Below are 25,869 nucleotides of genomic sequence, written 5' to 3'. Positions count from 1 at the left end.
AAAGGTATTCGATTGGAATGCTTGTAATTGTATGAGTGCGAGTGTGTGCACTAAAAGATTTGTAACTCTGGTGTGTGTGTGTGTGTGTAAGCCTTGCTATCGATGTCGCTATTTTTAAAGCCGTGCTATCGAATCATCAAAGACAATTATTATTATATACTACATTACACATCAAGTCTAATAAATAAACAACGAATTACACACAAAACACTCTCATCTTGAATGCAAAGTAGGCTTTAGATCAGTTTAGTTGATCTATTTGAATTTATATAAGGATATTTGTTAATTATTTCTTATTTGACAGCCGCTATTCTTAATAATAAATACAAAATAAATATATTTTACAAATATTAACATAAGTGAGTTTTAATAAAAATGTTAAAATAATAGCCTCTTTCCACCTCTCGGTTTTCTTTGGTTTTCTTTGGTTTTTTCACGTTCAGGCCGAATGTTACGTTCGCCCCATGTAAAAACCCATAAGAAAAAAACATCGGTTTTTCTACGTTCGCGAGCTACGTAGAAATAGCGAAAGCACTTTTTGGGTAATTATGCGATATTTTGATCGATATGACAACGAAAAAGAGCTCACCACTAAAAAAACAGCTGACATTAAAGTGCGCCAAGGTATGAAAATAGAAAAATAAAAATTTTATTTTGCTTTTTAAAGCAAATTTTTTATATTTTAGATGAGCCAAAAAACTCGAAAGCCGTCAATATCGTGGAGTGGCATCCACAAGGCTATGTTGTTCGAGTTATGGGAGGAGAAATGTAGTGCATTTTTTGGCCAATCCACAAAGGCGCTCGACAAGGATGCCAAACTCCTCCCTATTAATTCGAAAATGATCTTCAAAAAATGATTCGTTGTTTCCAGGAACATCGCGCTCCTAAAAACACCCATGCCGTTGCTAAAAAGTAAATGTATTTATGTAAATATTACATTGCTGCCAGCAATGGCCTATACTCTATACTTCGCTAATTTTCCCTCCACTTCGTTAAAATCCTCATCAAAATTCTCCAATTTAATAAAATTTTCCATTTTCAAATGCGCGTGCTGTTTTTTGAAATGTTCGCCAACTCATGTTTACATTTGAACAGCTGATATTTCAGAGCGGCCATATTGAGAAATTTACCGTTGCCCATATTTTTCGGTTCGTGCAGATGGAAACCCCGAAACGGGACTTTAAAAAACGTAGAAAAACTGAGTGAGGTGGAAAGAGGCTATAAAAAACTAACAAAACGCGACACGCGCACACCTCTAGACCCGGATTCAAAACTGTCTTGTTCTGTAGTAGGTAGGCTTTGCTTTAGTTTAGTCGATATATTTAATTTTTTAAATTCACATATAGGTATCATTTGTTCGATATTTATCATTCTCCACTAATAAGACCTGTCTTTTTTCATTGCTAAAATAGGTAAACGAAAAAAAACCTGTACTGCTACGAATATTTGTTTAAGCGAACTTAAAACAAAAAAACAATGATAGAAAACGATCGATAGGCTAAAACACGACACGCACTCACCTCTAGCCTGGGATTCAAAACACTCTGGCTGTTTTGTATTTGTTTGTGTTCGCAACATCTGGCAACGCCGTGCAAGCGAAATAATAACAAAGCGGCCGCACACCAAAAAAGAAAAACAAAAAAAAAGCCATACGTCAAATTCTCTCGTTTATGCCAAATGATAGTGTTTCGGAACTGTGCGGTGCTCCTTGTAATTGGCTCAATATGCAGTTTCATCTACGGGATCGGCCAGCTGCACGTGGAAGTGGAACCTAACGCCTGCCGCATGACTTATATGTTTGGCGAGCCCATGTTTGCGGTAAACTTATCAAGAACAAAAAAAAAAACAATCTTTGCTTTCTTTGCAATAGTAATAGTTAGCTAATTGCATATTTTTAAACAGCGTGTGCACTTCGCGGCGAATAAACAGTTCCCCAACTATGGACTCTATTACTACTACGAAAGCGTGCGCCGTGAGAGTCCACTCAAGAGTCGTATGACCGGCGCCCCCGTAATTTTTGTGCCCGGCAATGCTGGCTCCTATAAACAGGTGCGTTCCCTCGCCTCGGTGGCGTTGCGCAAGGCACGTGAACATGTTGAGACTGGTGTGCATTTGGACTACTATACCATAGACTTTGACGAGGAATTGTCGGCTGTCTATGGCGGCTATATGTATCACCAGCAAAAGTTTCTCAAGCATTGCATACGCAGCATTTTGACGCTATACCGGCAACCCAGTCCCATTGTGCTAATTGGCCATTCGATGGGCGGAAAATTGGCGCAATCGGTGCTCACAGATGCAGAGATAAGTCAACATATCAATGCGATTATTAGTATATCAACGCCATTGGATCAGCCGGTGCTCAATTTAGATGCCCATCTGGGTCAATTCTATGTGGACACGCACACGCAGCTGAGTCGCACACGCACCGCCTCAAAGCCAACGAATAGCACGAATGTGTGCCAGAGCTTGCATCAGAAGCAGTTGAGCGAAGAGCGCATGGCCAGCCAAGAATTGTCACCGAAGCTCGACAATGTGCTGCTCATCTCGACGGGCGGCGGCAATCGTGATCTCTTGGTCAATGCAGGACTGACGAGTTCCCAGTTTAACGATCTCCATGCCATGGTAAGTGGATACATCTCTATTGAATAGCCTCTGTTCTAATTTCTGTGCTGTATTTTTTTAAGACTTCGGCCATTCCACGTGTTAGCCTCAGTTGTGACCATTTGTCGGCGGTTTGGTGTCTGCAGTTCATGCAGGTCATCAATCGTTTCCTCTTCAGCATTGCCCAGCGACGCAGCGATGACACCGTCATCTTTAGCGGCAACAAGCAGCGCAACATGCATTCTGCGCTGTCGCATTTTGTGGTAAGTCATGGATTTCACATGCAATCTTCGTCTTATCTATAATGTTTGCTTATCGATTGCAGCGGCGACGACCACGTCAGCAGAGCTTGGTCAATTTGCCGTCGCGCACCAATTGGCATGAGGAGCGACGACTGGTCATCAACAAGTTCTTTGCCAGCGGCCTGAAGAGTCAATACCATGAGCTGATTGGCCTGCAGCGTCAGGAGCGTTACAAGGTGCGTTTTGCCAATCGTATGCTTGAAAAGCAGCAGAAAACATGAAACTATTTAGCCCCGTTCGTCTGTCTGTCTGTCCGCGACTTTAAACGCCCAGATCTGTAAGACTATAGCAGCTAAGGTACTCAAAATTGATGACAATGCAGCTGAAAATGTTGCAAGCTAGTTACGTGGAATAAGCTTAAGCAATTCTTCAAATTTTTCAAGTATCTGCATAATTTTCAACCAATTTCATTACAACGTTATTTTTAAATCATTCCTGATAAGTGAATGTTAGGCAAGCAAAACAGCTGTATTTTAATCTGTTTCATTCTCTGGGCATTTAGTCACAATCAGTTGGAAGTAATTTAAGCAAAAATATGTGTATTGTTTATTGCAAACTTAATTACAAGCTGTTGTAAAGCTATGCAGACAAAACGGTTGTCTAAAAATAATGAATTCTCTTGCAGAAAATTGCCATCGAGGCGCTGAACGTGGAGAGTGATGAGAACTGGCTGTTTGGCTGCGAGGCGCAACGTCACAACGACAATGAGTCACTCGCTTGGTGAGCCTAAACAAATTGCTATTCCATATCGAAAATATCAAGCTAATCATAATGCATCTCCACAGCGACAAGGCGACACCATTGACCCATCTGATACAGCGTTTGCCCAACGCAGAGATCGAGCCGCGCAGCATTGCTGTGCTGGACTTGCACAATTTGCGCAAAACGTATCAACAGTGGTCGCATTTGTTGGTACGCCTGCCACCGGGCAGCCAACGCACTGGCTACAATCTGGACATCTACGATCCCAAGGAGCGCATTGTCGATATACGCATACCTCGATGGTATGCCTATGGACGACGCACGGCAGTCAATGAGACATTGCAAGGCACGTTGCACTACAAGTTGCGAGTCGCAGAGCTGGTCGAACCTTATCAGGGTTTGCGTGTCCATGTCGAGCCGTTACAGTGTCTGCAGCCCAACTATCGCATCACAGCCAAACTCTGTGTGCCCTGGGCAGCTGGTTTTGAACGCTATCAAACACTAACGTAGGTTCACAAGTATATTTTGTATACTAAAAGTATATTTTATCGTCTGTCTGGCTGTCTGTCCGCTTGTAAAAATAATCCAAATTTTTAAAACTAATAGTTTCTTAAAGAATACTTTTATGATAGCAACGCATCTTAAGTTACCGTTAATTTATTTTATATGTATTCATGCCTCGCATATCAACAACTTTAGCTAGAGAGAAAACCCTCTTAATGACAATGCACAAGTATATTTTATATACTACAAGTATATTTTATATTCATCTGTCTATTTGTCTGTCCGCTCATTAAAACAATCAAAACTTCGAAACTATAATAGCTGAAGCCCCCAAATTTTTAGAGAATACTTTTATGTTAGCAAAGCATCTCAAGTAAAAGTTAATTCATTTCACCTTACTTAAAAGCTTAAATGTATATTTTATATTCTGTCTGTCTGTCTGCCCGCTTCTAAAATGCACTAAAACTTCGAAACTATTATAGCTGAAGCCTTTAAATTGTTAGAGAATACTTTAATAATAGCAACGCATCTTATTTCTATAATTTTCAGCTCGTCAGATCAGAAACCCGGACTCTATGTCAATGTGCCCACGCTGATGCCAAGGCATTATAATACTTCCCTCAATCCCGTCGTGCTCGACTTGTACTTGGATCCCATTTGTCGCTATCGCATCAGGTGAGTACGCGCCTCGTTTTCATGTGATGAATTGTCAAGCATTAATTGTTGCCATCTCGCTCTTAGCTATGAATACTCTTATGCGGATGCCTTGTCCCGCATTGTGTTGCAGTATTACGGCTGGTTTCCGGCGCATTTGGTGTGCGTTCTGCTGATTGTGTTGCGCAATCAATTGGATAAATTTCAGCAGATTGGCAGCTTCAATAGCCTGAAGCCCTACATTGGCTATCTGCAGTACACATCGATCTATTTGGTCACTGGCTGTCGGCTGCTCAAGAAGCTGATACTCAATTTGAAAGTCTTCCCGGAACCGGAGCCACTCGACTATAGCATTAATGTATCGATCATTATACACTGCACCGCCATTGGCATCTCCATTGTGTTGGTGCTGGGACTCTGGTTAGCACTGACGCTTTACGGACATGTCTTTTATCGCCTGGCACTGCGGCTGACGCGACTCTCGACATCCAGCTCCAATATTTTATTGTCGATCATGACACATTTGCCAATCACGTATGGCATTTTAACAATTGGCGTTGCTATTGGCGCCAGCAGCGGTCTTGGCCTGCTCTTGGCATTTGTATTTTACTTTTTGATGCTATCGAATGCCTACAAAGATTACCTTGAGGATTTTCTATGGCAAAAGGCGGCCGATTTGGTTAAACTAACAACGACGAGCACACAAGAACAACAAAGCGAGGAGCAGACGACAGCGAATACGGAGCAGCCGCTTTTCGAGCTGGATGAACCCGACACGGAAGCCGATTCCGAAGCAGAGGCGTTGCAAGAGGCACAGCCAGCAGCTGAGGAGAAGTCTGACGAGAAGGCGGCAGAATTTTGCGTTGGCTTGCAGAACTTTCCCTTTCACGTCACGCTGCTGCTCATGCTGTTCATGCTCTTGTTGCTCAATGGACCCACCACGCTTGCCTGGCTGCGTAGTCGTCGGTAAGTTGGCAAAAACCTCACACACCTGCGAAATCAATTAATCGATGTAAATTTGCTCTGCAGACATGGCATTAATCTTCCAGATCCGTCGCTGGTCACCAACGTCATTGTGTTGGCCTCGTTGAGTCTGCTGCTCCAGCTGCGCGCACCACAAAAACTGTGAGTTCTATCCCCGACAATTAATTCTAGTTTTTTTTTAATTGCTTATCCAGCTTTACTTATTTACTGGTTCTTTGATTTGATTGCTAATAACCTTAAGCAACTTTCCTTTACACATTCAGTACTAATTTACTTTACCTTACTTTAGTTCTCTGTTTGTTTTGTTTTTCATTTGTTAATACTAAAATTTGCATTACAACATTTCTTAATTCTATATGTTTAGCTTTCTTTATGCCATTGACTACTGACACTTAATGTCAGTAAACCACTGCAAGCGTCGCTGCTTTTCTACTTCCTTTTCATGACCATATTTTTAAAGCCTTGTATTTAACGTACACCACTGAAAACATCGCTGCTTTCGTACTTCCATTTTCTTTAGCATATATATAATTGAATTTATTCACTTCACTCGTACTTTACTTTTCATAGTCATTTCTATAACCTGGAAAAATTTAAATTAAATGTAATGTAACTGGTTTTTTTTTGAGAACTAGTGAAATAATCGCTGCTTTGGTACTTTTCTTTTCCACATCATACTTATTTTTAATTATTATTATTTAATTTCAACTTTTGTCAGTAAACTAGTTTAAACATCGCTGCATTTCTACTTCCCATTTCTAATGCCTTCAATTTAAGGTAGACCACTGAAAACATCGCTGCACATTCTATAATTCCTTTATTTAATTATGCATTAATTTAATGCTTAATAATATAACTTTTATTCACTTCACTCGAACTTTACTTTCCATAATCATTTCTATAAAACCTTTAGGTTAAGTCATACTTTAACTTATTTTTCCTTAGCGAACCAGTGAAATCATCGCTGCTTTGGTAGTTTCCTTTTCCACACCACTTGTTTTATTTCAATTTTTGTTTAATCGCACTCAACACTAACTAAATGGTATGTATCTATGCTTGCTTTTCACAGTCGTGGCTATTGGATATTGTCGTTGGTGTTGTACTTTTGTGCTGGATGCGTGCTCCTCTATTCACAGGCGGCTGTCTATCGCCTCAACTATGTGATCGCTGGCGCCTTTGCGCTGCTCGCCGGCCAACAGAGTCTAGGGTGTTTGCTGGAGAAACTCTTGCCCAAGTATTTTGACTAGTCATCCAAAAAAGAAAGACAAAACAAAAGAACAAGATGGTTTATAAATTTTGTTTGCCATTTATTTTAACCATGTGTTTAATGCGACTGTTAATTGTTTACTTTTGTAGTTTTTTTTTTGTTGTTTAATAACTATTTAGTTTAGTTTAGTTTCATTACACACTTGACAATAGCCAAATATGTAAGGTGTCTACTATAATAAGAGTTTGACATGTTTTTCTGCACGCTGTGCGGGAAGTCCATAATGATATGCCACACAACAAACGCGAACACGAAAACGAACACAACACAAATCTATCCAAATGGGCGTCGACTTTTAAGCTCGATTGCTCAATTCGATGGCTGCATTAATAACTAAGTGGAGTAAAGCGTTTGTCTGTCGCCTGTGGCAAAAAACATGTCAGCAGGCCCATTTATATCAAATGTGTGAAAATATCCATAAATATATATTTAATAAACGTGTGTAAATTAATTGTAAGTTTACACTGGACTGCAAAACACAACCACAATAACTATTTACTTAATGTCATATTGTCATTGGCTCCATATTTTATATTGAGAGCCTTAATATCACAATTAACTATTAAATAAACCCTCTAAATGTTTATTGTAAAACTTTACACATTCATTTACAGAGTTTACACTACCAAATGCACTTTATAACTCATTGAACTTTATTTAAAAATAGTTGTTCAAGCGTGTTGACTTGCATCTTGATATATTTTCCATTTTGTTGCAAATGTTTCTCAAGGGTTGATCTTTAAACTGTGAAACTTCATTTCATTGTAAAGTTGTTGACACTTGTACTTCAAATTTTACGGCTGCGAAACTTCAATTCATTCTAAAGCGGGTTAACACTTGACACTAAAAGCTTTGCGGCTAAACTTAAGTACTCTGAAAGATTGACTTAGTTACGAGACACAGAGCTTAGTCAATCTTCTAGTCATGCAGCTGAAATTTATTACACATATTATTGAAATATTTGATTATAGTTAAAGTGTACAAATTTTGTATTAAATATAAATTTAGCATGTCTAACAAATTTATTTCTTAAGCCAAACTTGTTGCATAGTGTAGCCGAGTGTGTCGTAAATTCCAAGTATAAATAGGCAAGCTTTGTCCCACCTTTTTTTATGGGCTGATCGCAGCGCATCGTCCTCGACGATGCATTCACAGCACTGAAGGGGCCGCAAAAACCAGTTCAAATGAAACTGGGCACTACACAGCAAGTCCCTGTTGATGTCGTCGCCCGTTGATTCATTGCATCAGAGATGCTGTGTAAAAATAACTAATATGTTTTTTACTTTTTTACACCTGCTACCCATGGGATAGAAGGGTATTATAGATTTGTGACTGCATGAAATATGTGGAAGAGGCAAAAGAAGGCATCTCCGATCCTATAAAGTATATATATTCTTAATAAGTGTAAGCAACCGATACGATATAATGATACCTGTCTGTCCGTATAAACACCTAGATCTTAGAGACTTTAGCTAGCTAGAGATACAATTTTCTGCGACCACACTTGAAGCTTTTAAGAAATTCTTTTCTATGTGAAAAACTTACAATCTAGTATATTTTGTACTCTTTAGTATGTTTTAAATATAGTAGTATATCGAAATACCAATTATACCATTCGGTTATGCTTTAATTTAAATTTATTTAAGATAGCAAAAAATTTACAATCTGGTATATTTTGTACTCAATGGTATACTTTTCATTGTAGTATTATATCAATATACCAAATATAGCCTTCGGTTTATTTATTACTTTTGCAGTTAAATAACTTGGTATATTATAATAATAATACCGCTTTGTTTTGTTCTCATTCAAAAAGGGAAAAACTTACAATCTGGTATATTTTGTACTGTATGGTATATTTTGAATGTAGTAGTATATCAATATACCAAATACAGCCTTTATTATATTTTAATATTTACGCGGTTATAAGAATAATAGCACACCACTTTGGTTTGAATGACGAAATATACGAAATACAGCATTTGGTATAGTTTTAGTATTTTGTGGTATATTCATTTGGTATATTTTAAGAATAATACCGCACTGTTTTGATTTCATTCTCACCGTCGGACATACTCGACGTTAGCTTTCTTACTTGGTGTTTTTTCATCTTTTTTTCTCATTTTCCTAATTGCATCAATTGCTCGCATTTGGGCAGAGTTTGTTTTCTGCTTTATGCATTTATCCATTTATCGCCGTTGTTGGAAATTTTGCGCTTGTCGCCATAAATGCTTTGGGGCGAGGTTTGAATTTCTCCATGCAAACTGGGTTGATACCTAGATACGCGTGTATAGATATGAGTCCCCGTGGAGTGCATTGATTAATTGAGACATTTATGGGCGTGGCAAGTACGTGATGTGCTGTTGGCCACGCTTGGATATGTCAATAAGGCCTCAGGTGGAATTTTAGCCATTTACGATTGCAGCGTGTCCACAATTTGTAGGTGCAAATCAAATCAACTGCACTTTTTATTCAGATCGTTTGGTGTATGGGGCGTATGCGTAACATTACTGGCATTAAGTCAAGTTGTGGGAGCTTTGATGAAGCTTTAAACCGCATTATGGGGGAGTTGAAAATAAAGTTTAAGAACTGATTTATCGCTTAAATAATGATTCCAATAGTATTTCAAAAAAATTTGAGTTTTAATACAAGATAGAAAAATGTACAGCTTGGAATTCCTCAAAATTGGTCTTATTACTTGCTTCTCGATGTTTTTATTGTAGAAAGTTCATGACAATAGGCCAAGGCATAAAATATATTTAAGAAATTCAAAGATTATATATGCGACAAGTTTTAATATAGAATGCAACGCTAAAAACATTAACTAACTAAAATCTGGGATGAAGAAACTAATTGAGGGAGGACTAAAATAAAATAATACATAGATTAAATAATGTAATTAATAATATGGTTCAAGCTATAAATTTATCTTAAGATTTATCAAGAGATAAATCCCAATTCGGTTCCCGGAAAAGATTTAAAAACTGTGTAAGATTTTTGGGGTTGATCTTTAGTATTATTTTTATTCATATTTCACTTGCAACAAACAATTAAAAAAAACAAAAACTATTGAATTACAATAACAATAAGAATGTGATTTGTTAGACATTGAGCTATTTACAGTTAAGTATAGTACATATATATATAGTAAAGTATATATAAATGAGTAGCATATAGTTTAAAGTATATAGAGTAAGATTGCAGTCAGAGTATTTATATATATATATGTGGTATATATAATAAGTCATTATTTAGATGTCTCTCTTTTTGGAGCTGTTCTCAATCGCTGAGCGTTTAATTCCAATTGCTGGGCACAAACTGAATTGGATTTCCCAGGAACGGAGCAGGCGGCAAGGCCTCCAAGCTGAGCAGCAGCAACAAAAAACATGAAATCGCAAAAATAAACAGGAAATCGTTAGACGACATTATTCGGTAAACAAGATTAGATAACAGCAGATTAATGCGCGAGCGAGCAATCGCGTGTGGGAAAACTCACCGCATTGGCTGCGCGGTCTCCGAGAGGATGGTGCGATAGTAACGTGGACGAGGTGCCACATAGTTGGCCGAAGCGTAGCTCCTTGGATTGGCGATGGGGAAACGAATGTTGGCATTGCTGCGGCGTGTACCAAATGGACGCGAGATGCGACTAATATCACCACCAGCAGCAGCACCGGCAGCAGCTCCAGCTGCAGCTCCACCACCTCCTCCGGCTGCACCGCCACCACCAGCAACAGCTCCAGCGCCAGCGGCAGCAGCACCACCACCGCCAGCGCCGCCGCCAATTGCTCCAGCGCCGGCAAAGCCAAAGCCAAAGTTACCCAGGCCAGCGCCAGCAACGGGCACCGGTGCCGTGTACATGGCCGACAGCTGGATGGGCACAAAGGCGGGCAGCGACACCGTTAGAGGCACACCAGGTGGCGGTCCAGCGGGTGCTTCAGGTGCTGGAGCGGGAGCTGGCGCCGGGGCTGGAGCTGGAGCTGGCTCGGGCTCCGGCTCTGGTTCCGGCTCGGGTTCGGGCTCCGGCTCGGGCTCTGGCTCCGGTTCGGGAGCAGGAGCTGGTGCTGGCGTTGGTTTCGGTTTGGCTTCGGCTGCCTTCCAGGCGGCGAGCAGCGCCAACACTTCGTCCTTGGTGATGTGATTGGAGCGCGGTGGCAGCTCAAAGCTGGGCGGAGAGCTCCAGCCGCCGTGCCAGCCAATTGGTGGCCCCGAGCTGAACAGCGAACGCTGGGCACGTCCCGCGCCGGGATAGAAGTATTGAGCACTGGCCAGGCTCAGGCTGCAGCCGAAGGCGAAGATGGCGAATAGCGTTAAGGTTGAAGAGCGATTGCTGCTAATCATGATGGTTGATGGTTGTGCTTTTGCTTGCTTGTTGCGAGTTGGATGCACGTTGCTTGTCTGCGCGTCAAGTAGGCCGACCCGCTGTCTTATATATGCTGCTGTTGCTGCTGGTGATGCTGGCGCAGCTGGCCGGATTCGAATTGGGTTACAGTCGACAGGAAGTGGCAGGCTAGCCAAGCAGGCAGGCAGGCAGGCAGGCTTTGCTTTGCTTTGCCTAGCCTGGCATTGGCATTTGGTCAACTGGTTCAAATGATTAGGAAGGCGCACACAACATCGATGGCTGCTGCTTCAACTGCTGCTGCTGCTGCACCATTTAAGGCCGCATTGCATCACTCAAGAAAACTGGTTCACTCCCCACCAGCGACAACTGGACAAAATGTGTTTTGTTTTGTGTGTTGTGCAGTGTAACATTTCTTGATTAAGTGCTTTGTGTGTTTATGTGTTTGTCTCTTTGAGTTTCAATTTCGTTTTTCGTTTTTTGGGATTACCATTTTCCTCCAAATATTTTCATTTGCAATTTTCAGTTAAGCGGCTGCTGTGTGTGGCAGTCCCATGATTTCTTATCCTCGTGAAACTGTATGAGCACCAGCTCATAGGTAACAATGCTGCCCGCGACCTGTCAAAATACATGAAACATGAAAAACACAGAAACTCTGTTGTCGTTGCCACCACAAATCAATCAATCAATAATTCATTAACTCGCTCACTCGCTCGCTCACCGACAGAAATAGCTTCCTGGTAATGCTGAAGAATTTGAGGCCACTCAGCGACACATTGTCCGCTGACAATTCGCTGGCCAACCGCGACACTTCATCGCTGTAGCCGGCGTGTGGCACTTGGCGCAGAAGTTGCAACAGCGGATCGCGTGCCGCATCATTCACCGAGGACACGAAAAGCAGCACGGCTGTGGATCGGCCTATCAGAAACGATAGCGAGAAGTAAAAGTAAAATGCGTGCACTGTCGATTGCATCGTGCTAAAAGAGCAAAAGAAAAAGAGGTTATTGGTTTATATACTGGAAAGAAAATAATTATAGAGTTTCAGGTAAATATGCACAACTATTTAACTAACTATAACCCTTTTAACTAAATTATATTGTAATATCATACATTTTTTTTGTGTTGACTTTTAAAAAAAGTTTTGATTTTTTGAATTTTATTTTTTCAATGTGTTTAATTAGTAGTATTCTAATATTTTTATTATATTTTTTTAATTTGCTTTATACTTTTCAATTTAAAGATAATATAGATTTAAATTTTAAAATGTTTTTTTTATGTCATTTATTTTATCACACTTTAATTAAATTTGTAATATATATTTGAATTTGTACCTTCATTATTTTTGGATATATATTTTGTGTTCTTTTCGGTTTAATTTACACATTGTTATTTAATTATATTATTATAGATTTCAATTTTGTTTTTTTGTATTGTATTTACATTTTCCTATTTGCAGATTTATATATTATTATAGAATTGAATTCTAACATTTAGCATAGTTTATTTTTTAAATGTTGTCTTTTCAATTTCAGTTTTACTTTTGTATTTAAATGTGAATTGGGTTTTTGGTGGACTGCTTCAAGCTTACGTAAAATCAGCTTTAACTGTTAAAAGATGTTTAGCATAAATATTAATACTGAATACATGCCGAAATCCAGTCAAAAATCGAGCTTAAAACACTATTATTTACATTATGCCAGAAAAAGACATTAAATTTGAAAGCAATTACTCAGCGCATTGACAATCAATCTAATCTCTATCTCCTATTTGTCTGTCTCCATTCACAGTTTATTACTCACTTTATGCTCTTGAGCAGCTGCAGGCAGACAAAATACAAATTGCTGCCAAAGGAGACTATGATGAGGACGGAGACGGCGTCGTCCACCTCATAGATGAGCTCCACAATGGCGCGATAACGTTTGCGTGTGTGCGTCCAAAATTCCTCAGGCATGGGCTGCAAAAAACAAGTCGCAATTGTAGTTGTTGATGGAGATTGTGGATTGTGCAGTGCATAGCAAATGGACGGCGTGAGCAAGTGATCCGCATTCATTCACCTGCTGTACGGCATGCTGCAGATGACACGTGAGTCGAGTGAGCAAATCATTTAGACCAATGCCCAGCAACATGAGGAATATATCCATGTAGCTCCAGCTGAACGTGAGCAGCACATTCTGCAGCTTGCCCAGCCAACCCAACCAATTGGAGTAGGCAAACAAGTGGAAGAGCTGCGGTCCAGTGGCAAACAAATACGAATCGATGGGATCCCTGCGAGACGGACACAAATCATGATACACAAAGGCAATGATGCTGAGCAGATGCTCCACTGCAAAGGGAAAAGGGAAGCTTTAGTAACAGCTTTATTAAACTATTAGCATACTCAAGGAAAGCGACAACAGCAGCATAGCGACTTGGTGAATTCGCCGGGCGAGGTGCTCGCGTTGTTTCCAGTTCTGATGGGGCGGCAACTGTTGCTCCACGGCAGCCCAATGACGCATTAATGTTGGCCACTTTCTCGCCAGTTGAAGGAAGACACAAAAGCCCAGCAGATTGCACACATGGAATATTATGGGTTCTGCAAAGGAAAAGGGTGAGTTTAATATTCAAATATGCAGAAAGTTTTGCTAGAAAGTTGTAATTTTTGTTATTATATCAGTCTACTACTATGACCACCATGAACTGTATTTCTTTCAAAAACTTGAATTATTTTGCATTCCCTTACAAAATGGCGGCCATAATGACAGAGTCTAGCTATCTCTTTCCAACTACGTTGCTCACCCACATTACGCACATCGAGCAGACTGTGTGCCGTCATATTAATGGTGAAGATCGTGTCCACGCTGAGGCTGCAAATGCAGAGCACACTGTACCAGGTGCGCCAGCTACGCCAGCTGAAGCGCAATCCCTGCGCAGTTGCAGCATAAATGCCGCATACGGGCATCAAACTGAAGCATTGGGCTATAACGAGCACTTTGATTGGAATTGGGAGTTGGAAAATGTGGATTGTGGAATGGGGAATGGTGGAATGATAAAATTGGTTAAATTGGTTAATCATAACGGGCGCCGCATTTTCCAAAACAGATGCTCACCTGGCGCAATCGCCTCATGAAAGCCGCCGTTGTGCAAAAAAAGATGGCGTCGTTGCGTAGCAGCTGCTGCAAAAAGGCAAAAATCAGAGAAAAAAAATGATTTTGGTCAAATAGGGAGCGACTGTGGGCGGTTTCATTTACCTCGCTGCATTTGTGGCTCGAGCCAACTTGCACCATGTTGATGCACTTGCTTCACCAACAGCAGCTGGCGGCGACGGCGACGGCGAAGGCGATGCCGTCGATGCAGCGGTTCATTTGTCGGACGATTTATTCGCTTGAACGTTGGCAACATGACTGCATGCAGATTGTTGAGTGCTTAGCGTCCCCATTATGGCAGGATTGATGGATATCACAGCAAATCCTAATTGACAGCGCCAATCTTACCGTCGTAATGCGTATTTAATTGACCTAATGACACTGCACAAATCTAACTGCAATCAATTTAAATTGAGTATCGTTAACTTTCCATTGAGATTGACGATCCCGTTACAAGCAATTTGCAATGGTCTTGCCAGATCCTTGCAAAAAGGTTTTAGTGTTTCTCTTATTCGAAACTCATAAATATGTTAGGCAAAAACTGGGGCAAAAACAGCTTAATTACTGATAAACAGAAATTTGATTGTGCCTTATAAGAGATTTAAGTAAAATGCTAATTAATTAGGCTGCGATCCATTATGTTTAATTGGTGTGGACACACTGCATAGTGCAGAATCGCCTTGCCAGATCACTACAAAAACATTCTAGTGTTGTTCAGTCGCATCAAAAGAAGTCAGCTTAGAAAAAACTGAAATAATGAAAATGTGCTGCAAATTAAAATATAACACTGAAGACAATTACGTTACAAGTGAAATCTCATATGTATAATAAAAGAAAATAACGCAAAAAATGCAGGAAACCATTGAATGCGGATATTATATAGACGCTTGCGCACGCCCACAACGCCGGCGGCATTTTGACATGGTGCATTTTTGAAGCAGTTCAACTGCTTTTCTGATCCTTGCCAACTTTCCAACAAAAGAAAAACATAACATCAACAGCAACAACGACAACACATGTATCGAATTTGACAAGTTAGTTGATTTTATTTTAATTTCTATACATTTCACCAAGTATCCCGCAGTGGACCGTGGCGATTTGTGGGTGCATGACAACATCAAAATTGATATTATTATAAATAATGGACGGCAAAGTGGAAAATGTTAAGCGAGTTGAGCTCGTAAACAAATGCATAAAAATTGAAAGTAATTACTAAGTGAGTGCGAAAATAGACAGGCGTGTGTGTGTTGATTTTAGCAATGTTGTTATCAGATTTGCAACATAAGGTATGCAGTCTGGATTAGCTAACTGTGCACTCAATAATCCGGTAAATTAACTAATTAGCTACTTATGTCGTTAGCTATGTGTGTGCGTGCATGACCAAGCAGTATACATATGCGTGCGTATGTGTATTGTCGGTGAGTGCAGTGCAGTAGTGCAAGCAAGCAGTTCATAGCAAAGTGTAGTAGGTCGTTAAATAGGATTCCGGGTTTCACTTTTCGTTTCTTGCTGGTCACATAAATAATGCTCACATATTGACTGAGCTGGGATGCGGATGCCTTTGCCTGTTTATTCAACTCGGCTGTAGTAAACAGATCACCAGCTACCAAGCAACTAGTTTCATCAACTTTTAATTGGTGCGATTAGACGAAACGTGTTTGAATAAACACACACATACACATGCAAATGCACATGCACACTGTCCTATAAACACACACTCACGCACACAAGTGTTAATTAAGATAGTATGTGTGCAACAGCCAGGGTTAATTTTACATATTTCCTGACAACCGGCCGTATAACAATAATAATGGTAATAAAAATATAAAAGCTGAGTTATTAAAATATTTCATTTATTGTGGGGCAGACTAACAACATAGAAAAGGAAAAGAAAAGTGAAGCAACAGCAACGTTTCATTTTCCTTGTTGCTTAACCGCATTTTATTTTTGAAATCAAAAGTGACGCAGACTTTAAAGTAATTGATCTCTTTTCTCACTCCCCCTATACTATCTGTCCCGCTCTTTTGCACCACATTTATCTCGCGCATTTGGTGTCAGAGACGAGAAAACTTGTTACGTCCACAGGATGTGGAGGATAACCAACAACAGGTTTCAATTGTAGTGTGCGGCAGATTTGAATAATGGATAACATTTGTAATTTGTGCTTTTTACTTTTTCACTTGCCAGACAATCTATAACAATATAATAAAGCGTTATGCAAATCGACGGCCATTAACAAGTCGTAAAGAAGTTTCAAGTTCATTTCGTGCAAGCTTCAAATTTCCTTTTCCGTCATGCTGGTTGTTAATGGTCTATTTCTTTTAAAAAGTGCATAGGCGTGTGTATAATTAAATTGTTAAGCTAAGTTTGGTTTTTAATATAGGGGGAGAAAAATTGATCCATTGCTGCTTTTAAAACTTTTCTAACATTAATTACTTAATTTTTGCACTTTGTATTGTAGTGATTTTTTAAAATGCGGTTTTCTTTAACGACTGTTTTGCAGTGTGACCATAAGCTCTATTTCGAGACAATTTCCAGCCGTTACAATAAATTTCACACCTTACTCAAAATGGCACTGTAAACGCCTACGAACAGCTGCGTTTACGCAAACATGGTCACCCTTGATCGTTCTTATAGGGTTAACAGTGTCATTTGGGAACAGCAGCGGCTCAACATTAACATTAACATTGAGCCAATGTCAAGTCATAGGTCCATTTCGATTATATATTATATTTACATCTTCTAGAAATTAGGCTTTTTAGGTGCTAACTAAATAGCAGTAATTTATTCAATCATAAATTAATGTTTATTAGGTGGCTGCAAATAACATTGATCTTTGCCATATAAAAATCGATGATTACAAAATCGTATACAAATCGATGCATCGATAGTGCTATCGATGCTTCTCCGCCTCTTACTTCTTCTGAAATGAATGATCATTTGTTGTTGTTTCGCCGCCAGATTCGGACGTGTATTTTCCCAATCTTTCTGCCCTTCTTTCTGCCATGCAATTGACTAACTCAATTTTAAAATTTCGCTCATGTTTTTGTTGTTGACAAACGTTATTTGTTTTTGTTATTAGCGCAAACACGACGTAACATTGATCTCCATAGCCGAATCGAGTCTTCAACAACAACGTCAACAACAACAACAACTACGACACAATGTCTAGTCCGCCTGCGTACGACAAGTTTGCTACCAATTTCGAATAACACTTAAACAATTTGGTGTGTGCGTGCGTGTGTATGTTTGCGTGTTAGTTTAAGCCGTGTATGTGAAGAAGTGCAAATAAAAGTAAAAAGTGAAGCATATCAAAATGCAATTACAATTACAATTCACGCAATTCCATAGTGTTTAGTTTAGTGGCGCCATCTAGAAGTCCCAAATTGTACTATCTTCACCGTCTGCAGTTGATCAAAAAACGGGTAAGCAACAAATGAAACCAGTTGGTTAATAATAATAATACAATGTAACATCATGGCTTTCAATGTGTGCGTGTGTGTGTTTGAGAGTATGAGTGTGGGGCTTATGTTTGTTGGTGTGCGTGCATATGTGGCTTCAAAATATAATTTGAAACATTGCGCATACAGTTGTTGTTGCTGCTGTTGTTGTTGTTTGCATGATAAAGAACAAACGGCTGTTTGCCTGCTGCATTCAATTCGATTGTCCGATTGACGTTTTCCACCCTCCCCTCTCTGTCTCTCTCACTCATTCCGTCAGCAGCAGCCGCTACAGCAGCAGCAGCTAATACAACACACATACACACACACGCATGCAGAAATTGTCACACACACATGCGTAAGCGACTTTTATCATACACACATTCACATACAGATGTACTCCAACATCCAAAACGAATTTACACACATTCATCTTCGCTTCGCTTCAGTTTTGTTGCCTCTCCTCGCATTTTCGTTTCCTTTTCAAATATATAGTTTTTTTTTGCTTATTTACTTTTGTTTTTGTCGTCTGCATCGACTGCATTGTTCTTGCAGTGGAGTTTTATAGCTATCAGCTATAAGAGTATGCATCATCTTTTCGTTTCTTTTTTTTTTTGTTTGTGTTTGTTTTGACCTGAGGTCTGACTCTGGCTTTGACCAAACGGCAGCAGCAGCACAGCTGATGATTCATCTGCCCATACACGGAAACAGCTTTTGTCTTACGACGACGCACGAATGCAATGCAAAAGCTCGACTCATTCATGATGTGTAAGAAAAAACCCCAACGCTGGGCGCTGTGTTTAGTTGTTCCGGTCGAGTTATGCATACACATTAAGAAATTATAAAAGAAAATAATATTATAATGCTAATAATTATTATTACCGCGCTAATCGCCAATCAGCTCGATCGAGTGAATGTGTTAATTAAGCATTTTCGATTTTTCGATTAGTCATCACGCGCAGTTGGCAGTGTTAAGGTCTGCCTAACAAAGCCGGGTATGTTAAAGTCTAGCATATTTTCTTTGATTCATATACAAGTCAATTAATTGCAGCTGCCCAAAATGTAATGACATTGCGTACGCACTTCTTGCAAGCAGTGTCCGTGTTTGGTTTTTGCACGCACCGGTAAGCAGTGCAGAAAGAAAGAACTGCATGTTTTACTGTTAATGAGAATCTGCTAGTCGTGACTTTCTTTGATTTTTAACTTGACACAAAATATGTGAAAAGCAAAGAAAATGATAATGCTGATGCCACGAAAGTTGCATTTTCCCTTGACATAACTTGAGTCGAGGCGAGGCGGGGCGAGGCTTTATTTAAGCTCAGCGACTTTTGTGTATTGATTGATTGCTCAAGTCGAATTCAAATTCAAGACTCTCAATTGAATAAAGATATTGCAGATAAGACAACGACGACAGCGTGTAAACATTAAACGTATGTGAAATGTGTATTTTCAGACACAATATCATCAATATGCGAGGGTAGTTCGAACAATTCGAAGGCACAGTCTTGAACTTCTGATTGCAAATTTCGATTTGAATGGAATTTTTATAAAAGTATATATATACATATATGGATTTAAATTAAAAATGAATTAAATTTGTTGCTAATTGTGAGATCTTTAGCGCATTTGTCGAAGGTTGGGAAAACTCCATTTGAATTATTATTTAACAAAATTCATTAAAACGAAAATTTGTTAAAATTTGTGTCATTTTCGAATTTGTTTTTTAGTTGTTCCATTGAAGATTGAACGCAGTTTCGCTTTCTTATTAAGTTCCCCTCGTTTGATTGAGCACCCCAAAAAGACTTTATGGGAAGCATTTAAAGTCAGTGCGATATATGCTCACAATCCTGACCCTCTGTTGAAAAGGGAATGTTCTGCTTTATGGCGATACACACACACGCACACACACACACACAAGCATAAGTATGTATTTGTATCCAAGCATAAATGAGACTGCTTATCTCTAATATCACTGTGGTCCCCCCCATTAGTTACATGACTGATGAGGAGAGGGGTGGGGGAGGTATGAGAAACAGTGTGAGAGAGAAGGAGAGCTAGATTGGGGGAGGGTAGTGGAGGAGGGGAAAGAGTGAGACATGCATATTCAGATTTCATTTAATTTTTGTGTCATTCCCTCCCCAATGCCGAAAGCCGAAAGCAGCAAAGCAAAGATAGAAGAGCAACAAGAAGTAGTTGAAGAAGAAGCAGAATCAGAAGAAGAAGAAGAGCACAAACACACACACACACAAACACACACATGTTGATCATGCATGAAAGCGGGCCGCGTTTTACCCCGAAACCAAACAGAGCCTAAAAACTCATACGGAAAACTGTTGCGCAGGAGGGGAGTGCATAAGTGTCTGTGAGTGTGCGTGTGTATGTGTGTGCGTGTGTGTGTGTGTGGTGCGGGGGCTGTTGCAAGAACCCATTTGTTGTTGCAGAGTCACCGGAAACGGCGTTAAATGCGTAACAAGGCGCTTTTCAATTTAACCGATCCAAATACAAATAAAAAGCAAAAAGCATTAAATAAATGAAATTGTGTGTATGCAAAACATTTCACGTTGCTCTGCGACCTGCCAGCTCTCTTGTTCTTCTTGCTCTTGTTGTTCTTGTTGTTGTTGTTATCTGCGTGGATAAAACGCAGAGAATGAAACTGTCACATACAACAGCAACAACAGCAACAACAACAAGAAGCAACAGCAACTGAAACTGAAAAAAAAGCAGCAAGAATTAAAATGTAAGAGGAGCGAGTGCATTTGACACGCCGAACTTTAAATACTCTAACAGAGAAAGTGGAATGTTAAAGTGGCACTCAAAGAAATTTGTACAAGAAATGGTTACTTCAGAATGCGTGTTGTTTATTATTATTAAGTAATACAATTAATGTTTTTATTTTCTATTGTAATATTTTTAAATTGAATTATAATTTGCAGCGTAGTTTTATATTCAGGGGTACAAAATTGTGACCTAATTTATTATAATAGTTAATAGGAATGTTTTTCGAATATTTGAACTTTGTTTTTTACAAATTTGGCTATAATAATTATTTTTTGAAGCAGAAATACGATAAATTCATTTTGATAATCAATAATAATATTTTATAATTAATTTATATGGCCATTTATGAAACTATCTCAATATATACAACCATATTTCATAGTAAGAATATGCCAAATTTCAGCTTCGTAGCTACGTTATCAGTCGAGTTCCAATAGTCGAGTGCAACTTAACAGCTCAAGAACTCGACGAGGCCGCCCTCGAACTTGGTTAGGGTATAAAACTGAACATAAAACTCAACATAAAACTGAAACTGAACTCAACTCAAACGCAACGCAACGAAAAAACAAACAGAGCTTAATTGAAATTTTTCATTGCTCTGCGATGATATTTTTTTGTGGTTGCAACATTTCGATATTGAGCGGCGCGTCGCAAAGTTCGGTTCCAAGCTCCATCACTCAACATGTATTAGAAACATAAAAGAACAAAAAAAAAAAAGAAAAGACAGAAGAAAAACAAAATTTACGAGTACTACTGACTGCACTTATCGATTGGATTCGCTTCGTCTTAAATCAAGTTGTAGTCACAATCTCTATCTCGCGTCTATAAGGTGGGTTGATCACGTCCCTTAACTCAGCGCTGACCTTTTTCCCCGCTTATCTTCGGCTGTTTTTTTTTGAATTGACCATAAAATTGTATACGAGAGAGAGAAAATGCATTGAAAAACATCTGCTGATAGCACGAAATACGAAATGGCACACAATGATAACACACAATTTAAGAACAAATTCGGGGGAAACAAAATGACACAACTGTAAACAAAGGAAGAAATTTCCGGTTCCAGGATTACTAATATGAATTTCGACTTAAAAAACGATTACTTTGCATAATGAAAGTAAAAGTGATTTGTGGAAAAACGGAAGTTAAGAAATATTCAATAAACTTGTTTCGAACTCAAAATGCAAATTGATTAGAATTCATTTAAGAAATTTATAATTAAATCGGGAATTTTCATAACGGTTTACGAGAATTATTAATGGTTTTTTCACGGTCAATTTAAAGTTTGGAAAATTTCTGATTCCCAAGATCGCGAGTTAATTCATTATCGTCACATTTTAAACCATGGATAAATGATTTGATATTTTTCTCGGAATTTATGTACAATCTGACTAAATGAAATAATATTAAATCATGATTCGAGCCTAAGCAATGCACATTCTATAAATGAATTGTGATTAAACTAGAACAAATGCAATTCAAGGTCAACTTAAACGATATGAGAGTTACTCAGCTCGCAATCTTCAAGTAGCTTATACTATATAACGAATACAGAAAATTAAAATTAGTTTGCAGGGATGCAAATTGTTGGTATTAGATGTGCAGAGTTGCTAAGAACGGATAGTTTAAAGCAGCTTGGAATGTAACGGGAATATAAAAAGTGTATAAAAGTGCATGACTAATGACTACGCTCTAAGCGAGATTAGAGCCATTATCAATTAAGTTTCTTATTCCAAAATGTCAAATGGTGATAATATTATAATTTATTGAACACTAATTTATAATCTATTGATATTGAATAAATGAAGTTTCTATTTAAACGTGATCATTCCAAATATAATATGATTATAATTATTAAATTTTTATTTTTATTCGAGATGATCATTAATACATTATATTACGAAATTCCAAATATAAATTGATCATTAATTCATTATAATGTAGTGTTGATTAAAGATCTAAAATGGGACTTTTGATTCATATTTTTCCCATCTTTAAATGAATTTGCTTTATATAAATTAAATAGGTATAAATATAAATTACTCCCACAGTTTTAAAATGATTTAATCTTATTAAAATATAACATTATAATTTATTGAAAACTAATTTATAAATATAATAGGATCATTAAATTATTATAATTTGGTGTTGAATAAAGATCTAAAATGGGATTATTGTTTTATATATTTCCCGTTTAAAAAAGTCGAAATATAAATTACCCACACACTTTTGACATTATTTAATCTTATTAAAATAAAATCATTATTTTATAACGTGATAATATACTAATTTATTAATATAATAGGATCATTATAATTAGCGTTGAATAAATATTTTTTTATATTACTTTATATAAATGAACAAATTATTATTTTAAATTAGCCACACACTTTTGAAATGATTTAATCTTATTAAAATAAAATCGTTCATAAAAATGAAAATATTATACTAATAACTGAATTGAATTGCCTTTTCAGCATGGACGTTCCCACACAGTCTATATACCCGCATTCCGCAACGCTTTTCGCTGCCATTTGTGCCTGTGTCTTTGTGACCATCGGCGTATTCGGTAAGTATCTCTCGACTAATGCCCCTCGATCCACATATAAATCCCCTACTACATATAATACAACATTTGGATGATTGCAGGAAATCTAATTACGCTTCTGGCGCTGCTCAAAAGTCCAACGATACGCGAACATGCGACGACAGCGTTTGTCATCTCTCTGAGCATATCGGATCTGCTCTTCTGCTCCTTCAGCCTGCCACTAACAGCCGTTCGATTCTTTCAGGAGGTAAAACACTAATATATTTTGAATGATTTTTGAATTTTAATAATGCTGTTCTATTGTTTAGAGCTGGACTTTCGGCAGCACTTTGTGCAAGATATTTCCAGTGATCTTCTATGGCAATGTCGCCGTCTCGCTGCTCAGTATGGTGGGCATTACACTCAATAGGTAGCAGAGTATATTTAAAATTATTAATTCGATTACACAACTAATCAAATCTTTACTCAGGTACATACTCATCGCTTGTCACAGCAGATACTCACAGATCTACAGGCCCAAGTACACGACGCTGCAGCTGTTGTTCGTCTGGGCCGTTTCCTTCCTGCTACTGGTAAGATGGTCTTTCGTTTTGTGATTAGTGATGCAAAGCTATCGATATGTTGTTCATACTATCGATGTTTTCTTGATTGTCAATAATGTAGTTGATCTGCAGTTGCTTTTGTTTATACTCAAAGCTTATGGTATGCAAATCAAAAAGAGATTTTAATGGGCATAAAATATAGGTTATTTGTAATATATCGCAACTATCGATTGTGCATCACTACTTACTATCGATCAACAACTAGAATCTGTGCATTAATACTTTGAATGCTTTCAGCTACCTCCAATTTTGGGCATTTGGGGCGAAATGGGACTGGACGAGGCGACCTTCTCCTGCACAATACTCAAAAAGGATGGCAAATCGATTAAGAAAACACTATTCCTCATTGGTTTTCTGCTGCCATGTTTGGTCATCATCATTTCATACTCCTGCATTTACATAACTGTGCTGCATCAGAAGAAGAAGATACGCAGTCATGATAATTTCCAAATTGGCGCTGCCGGCGGTGCAAAGAATGCATCAGCATCCGGCTCGTATGTGACGACAACGAGCACAAGGAAGGCGAGGGAGGATAATCGCCTCACTGTGATGATGGTCACCATATTTTTGTGCTTTCTCATCTGCTTCCTGCCGCTGATGCTGGCCAATGTGGTGGACGATGAGCGCAAAACCAATTATCCTTGGCTGCATATCATTGCCTCTGTGATGGCCTGGGCGTCCAGTGTCATCAATCCGATTATCTATGCAGCCAGCAATCGCAATTACAGGTGAGGCACTCCACTTGATTATTTTTAGCACGACTGCAAAACTTGAATCAGTTGTAAAGTGAAAGTGTTAATCAATTTCTTATATTTGAGACTCAAGTTTTGCAGCCTTGTCTTTTTACTTCTACAATCCTATATAATTAATCGAATGCCTTTTTTCCCTTTTTAGGGTGGCGTACTTTAAGATATTCGCATTGCTCAAGTTCTGGGGAGAACCGCTGTCGCCGATGCCAAGTAGAAACTATCACCAAAGCAAAAACTCAAAGGAATTATCGGGCGTTATTCGCAGCACGCCATTGTTTCACGCTGTTCAAAAGAATAGTATCAACCAAATGTGCCAAACATATTCAGTATGATGAGTCTTTTGTATTCGACGACGAGTTTGCAATACACATACCAATTAATCTACTTATTAATCATATGTATTTTTTTTCCCCTAATTTATACAAATCTACATACATATATATAAATTTATTATATTATATTCGAGAGCACAGAAGAAAACGACAACAAAAATATAGAAAATATTATATTGTGACGATATAAACCATGTATTTATAACGATGAAATGTCCTTTTTGAAGTGTACTTCAAGTGAAAACATGAAAGAATCAAACTGAACATAGCCGAGATATATTTTAATTTTTTGTATGTATACAAGAAAGCCCTTGAGCTGTTTTGTTCACAGGATATTCATCGTTCTTAGCATGCTAATTGGTTCTTATTAACTCGAACTCTCCTGGATATCTCTCCTCCCAAGCGATATCCTTGAATGCCACTCGATTGTGCCATGTGTAAAAAGACGTATGTCCCGACGAGATCCTTAAAGATTTGAAAAAGCTTTGGGTGAAAAACGAATGGCCTTTTTCGAAAATGAGCTATATCTCGGCCATATCCTGGTCCAATTTAAAAGGACTCGTACTGCAAGAATTCCGAGAGCCAACACTAACAATTGGCATCAAAAAATCGTGGCGTCATCGACGAATCCAACTGCTCATAATTTGCAGCCTGAGGATCGTGAAAAATGTGCGAAAAACACATAACGGAGGATATCTCGACAACTACTGGGACGATTCGGAAGTCCTTTGGCAGGATAATAGTGTTCATCAAGCTGCTTCGTTTGACATAGCACTTGCAAGGATCCGACAGGATATGGACGAGATATAAGCTATTTTCTGTTTACAAAAATGTCCTTGTAACTTGACTGATTGAAGGATATTCGTCCTTTTAAGTATGCCATTCGGTTTGTGTCCGAAAAAGCTATCATTGTGCCAAAGGACATGCCATTCGTCCTTCAAATGACCG

The 25,869-nt window shown here is 38.6% G+C and overlaps 4 protein-coding genes across 7 annotated transcripts; 2 read left to right on the top strand and 2 right to left on the bottom strand.

The window, feature by feature from the left end:
• Positions 1–1,361: 1,361 nt before the first annotated feature.
• LOC133847542 (GPI inositol-deacylase) lies at positions 1,362–7,025 on the top strand. Its single transcript, XM_062282674.1, has 10 exons — positions 1,362–1,818; positions 1,903–2,625; positions 2,688–2,867; positions 2,930–3,082; positions 3,532–3,626; positions 3,692–4,114; positions 4,662–4,787; positions 4,854–5,732; positions 5,796–5,891; positions 6,820–7,025. Exons 1-10 carry the CDS (start codon positions 1,678–1,680, stop codon positions 6,995–6,997), a joined length of 2,994 nt encoding a protein of 997 aa, XP_062138658.1. The 5' UTR covers positions 1,362–1,677; the 3' UTR covers positions 6,998–7,025.
• Positions 7,026–10,107: 3,082 nt separating this feature from the next.
• Positions 10,108–11,496, bottom strand: LOC133847560 (translation initiation factor IF-2). The gene is made up of 2 exons (XM_062282709.1): positions 10,514–11,496; positions 10,108–10,381 (listed from the first exon to the last, which is right to left on the bottom strand). Exons 1-2 carry the CDS (start codon positions 11,353–11,355, stop codon positions 10,312–10,314), a joined length of 912 nt encoding a protein of 303 aa, XP_062138693.1. The 5' UTR covers positions 11,356–11,496; the 3' UTR covers positions 10,108–10,311.
• A 180-nt stretch (positions 11,497–11,676) lies between these two features.
• On the bottom strand, positions 11,677–14,983 carry LOC133847552 (gustatory receptor 5a for trehalose). 2 transcript variants are annotated; one of them, XM_062282690.1, is made up of 7 exons: positions 14,440–14,981; positions 14,129–14,320; positions 13,731–13,925; positions 13,408–13,676; positions 13,153–13,307; positions 12,075–12,330; positions 11,677–11,971 (listed from the first exon to the last, which is right to left on the bottom strand). In XM_062282690.1, the coding sequence occupies exons 2-7, from the start codon at positions 14,289–14,291 to the stop codon at positions 11,876–11,878; spliced, it is 1,134 nt and encodes a 377-aa protein (XP_062138674.1). In that variant the 5' UTR covers positions 14,292–14,320; positions 14,440–14,981; the 3' UTR covers positions 11,677–11,875. The 2 variants fall into 2 exon arrangements, with proteins under 2 accessions (XP_062138674.1, XP_062138673.1); XM_062282689.1 differs by having other exon boundaries at positions 14,129–14,983.
• On the top strand, positions 13,894–25,117 carry LOC133847553 (protein trapped in endoderm-1). 3 transcript variants are annotated; one of them, XM_062282691.1, is made up of 7 exons: positions 13,894–13,940; positions 23,168–23,259; positions 23,340–23,485; positions 23,547–23,647; positions 23,708–23,810; positions 24,078–24,568; positions 24,735–25,117. In XM_062282691.1, the coding sequence occupies exons 1-7, from the start codon at positions 13,909–13,911 to the stop codon at positions 24,919–24,921; spliced, it is 1,152 nt and encodes a 383-aa protein (XP_062138675.1). In that variant the 5' UTR covers positions 13,894–13,908; the 3' UTR covers positions 24,922–25,117. The 3 variants fall into 3 exon arrangements, with proteins under 3 accessions (XP_062138675.1, XP_062138676.1, XP_062138677.1); XM_062282692.1 differs by lacking the exon at positions 13,894–13,940 and adding an exon at positions 17,410–17,900; XM_062282693.1 differs by lacking the exon at positions 13,894–13,940 and adding an exon at positions 21,504–21,522.
• The last annotated feature ends 752 nt before the right edge of the window (positions 25,118–25,869 follow it).

Source organism: Drosophila sulfurigaster, chromosome X (assembly GCF_023558435.1).
Source record: "Drosophila sulfurigaster albostrigata strain 15112-1811.04 chromosome X, ASM2355843v2, whole genome shotgun sequence".
Classification (NCBI taxonomy): Eukaryota; Metazoa; Arthropoda; class Insecta; order Diptera; family Drosophilidae; genus Drosophila; species Drosophila sulfurigaster.
The sequence above is the reverse complement of the archived record's forward strand: the minus strand, read 5'-3'. Positions and strand labels throughout refer to the sequence as shown.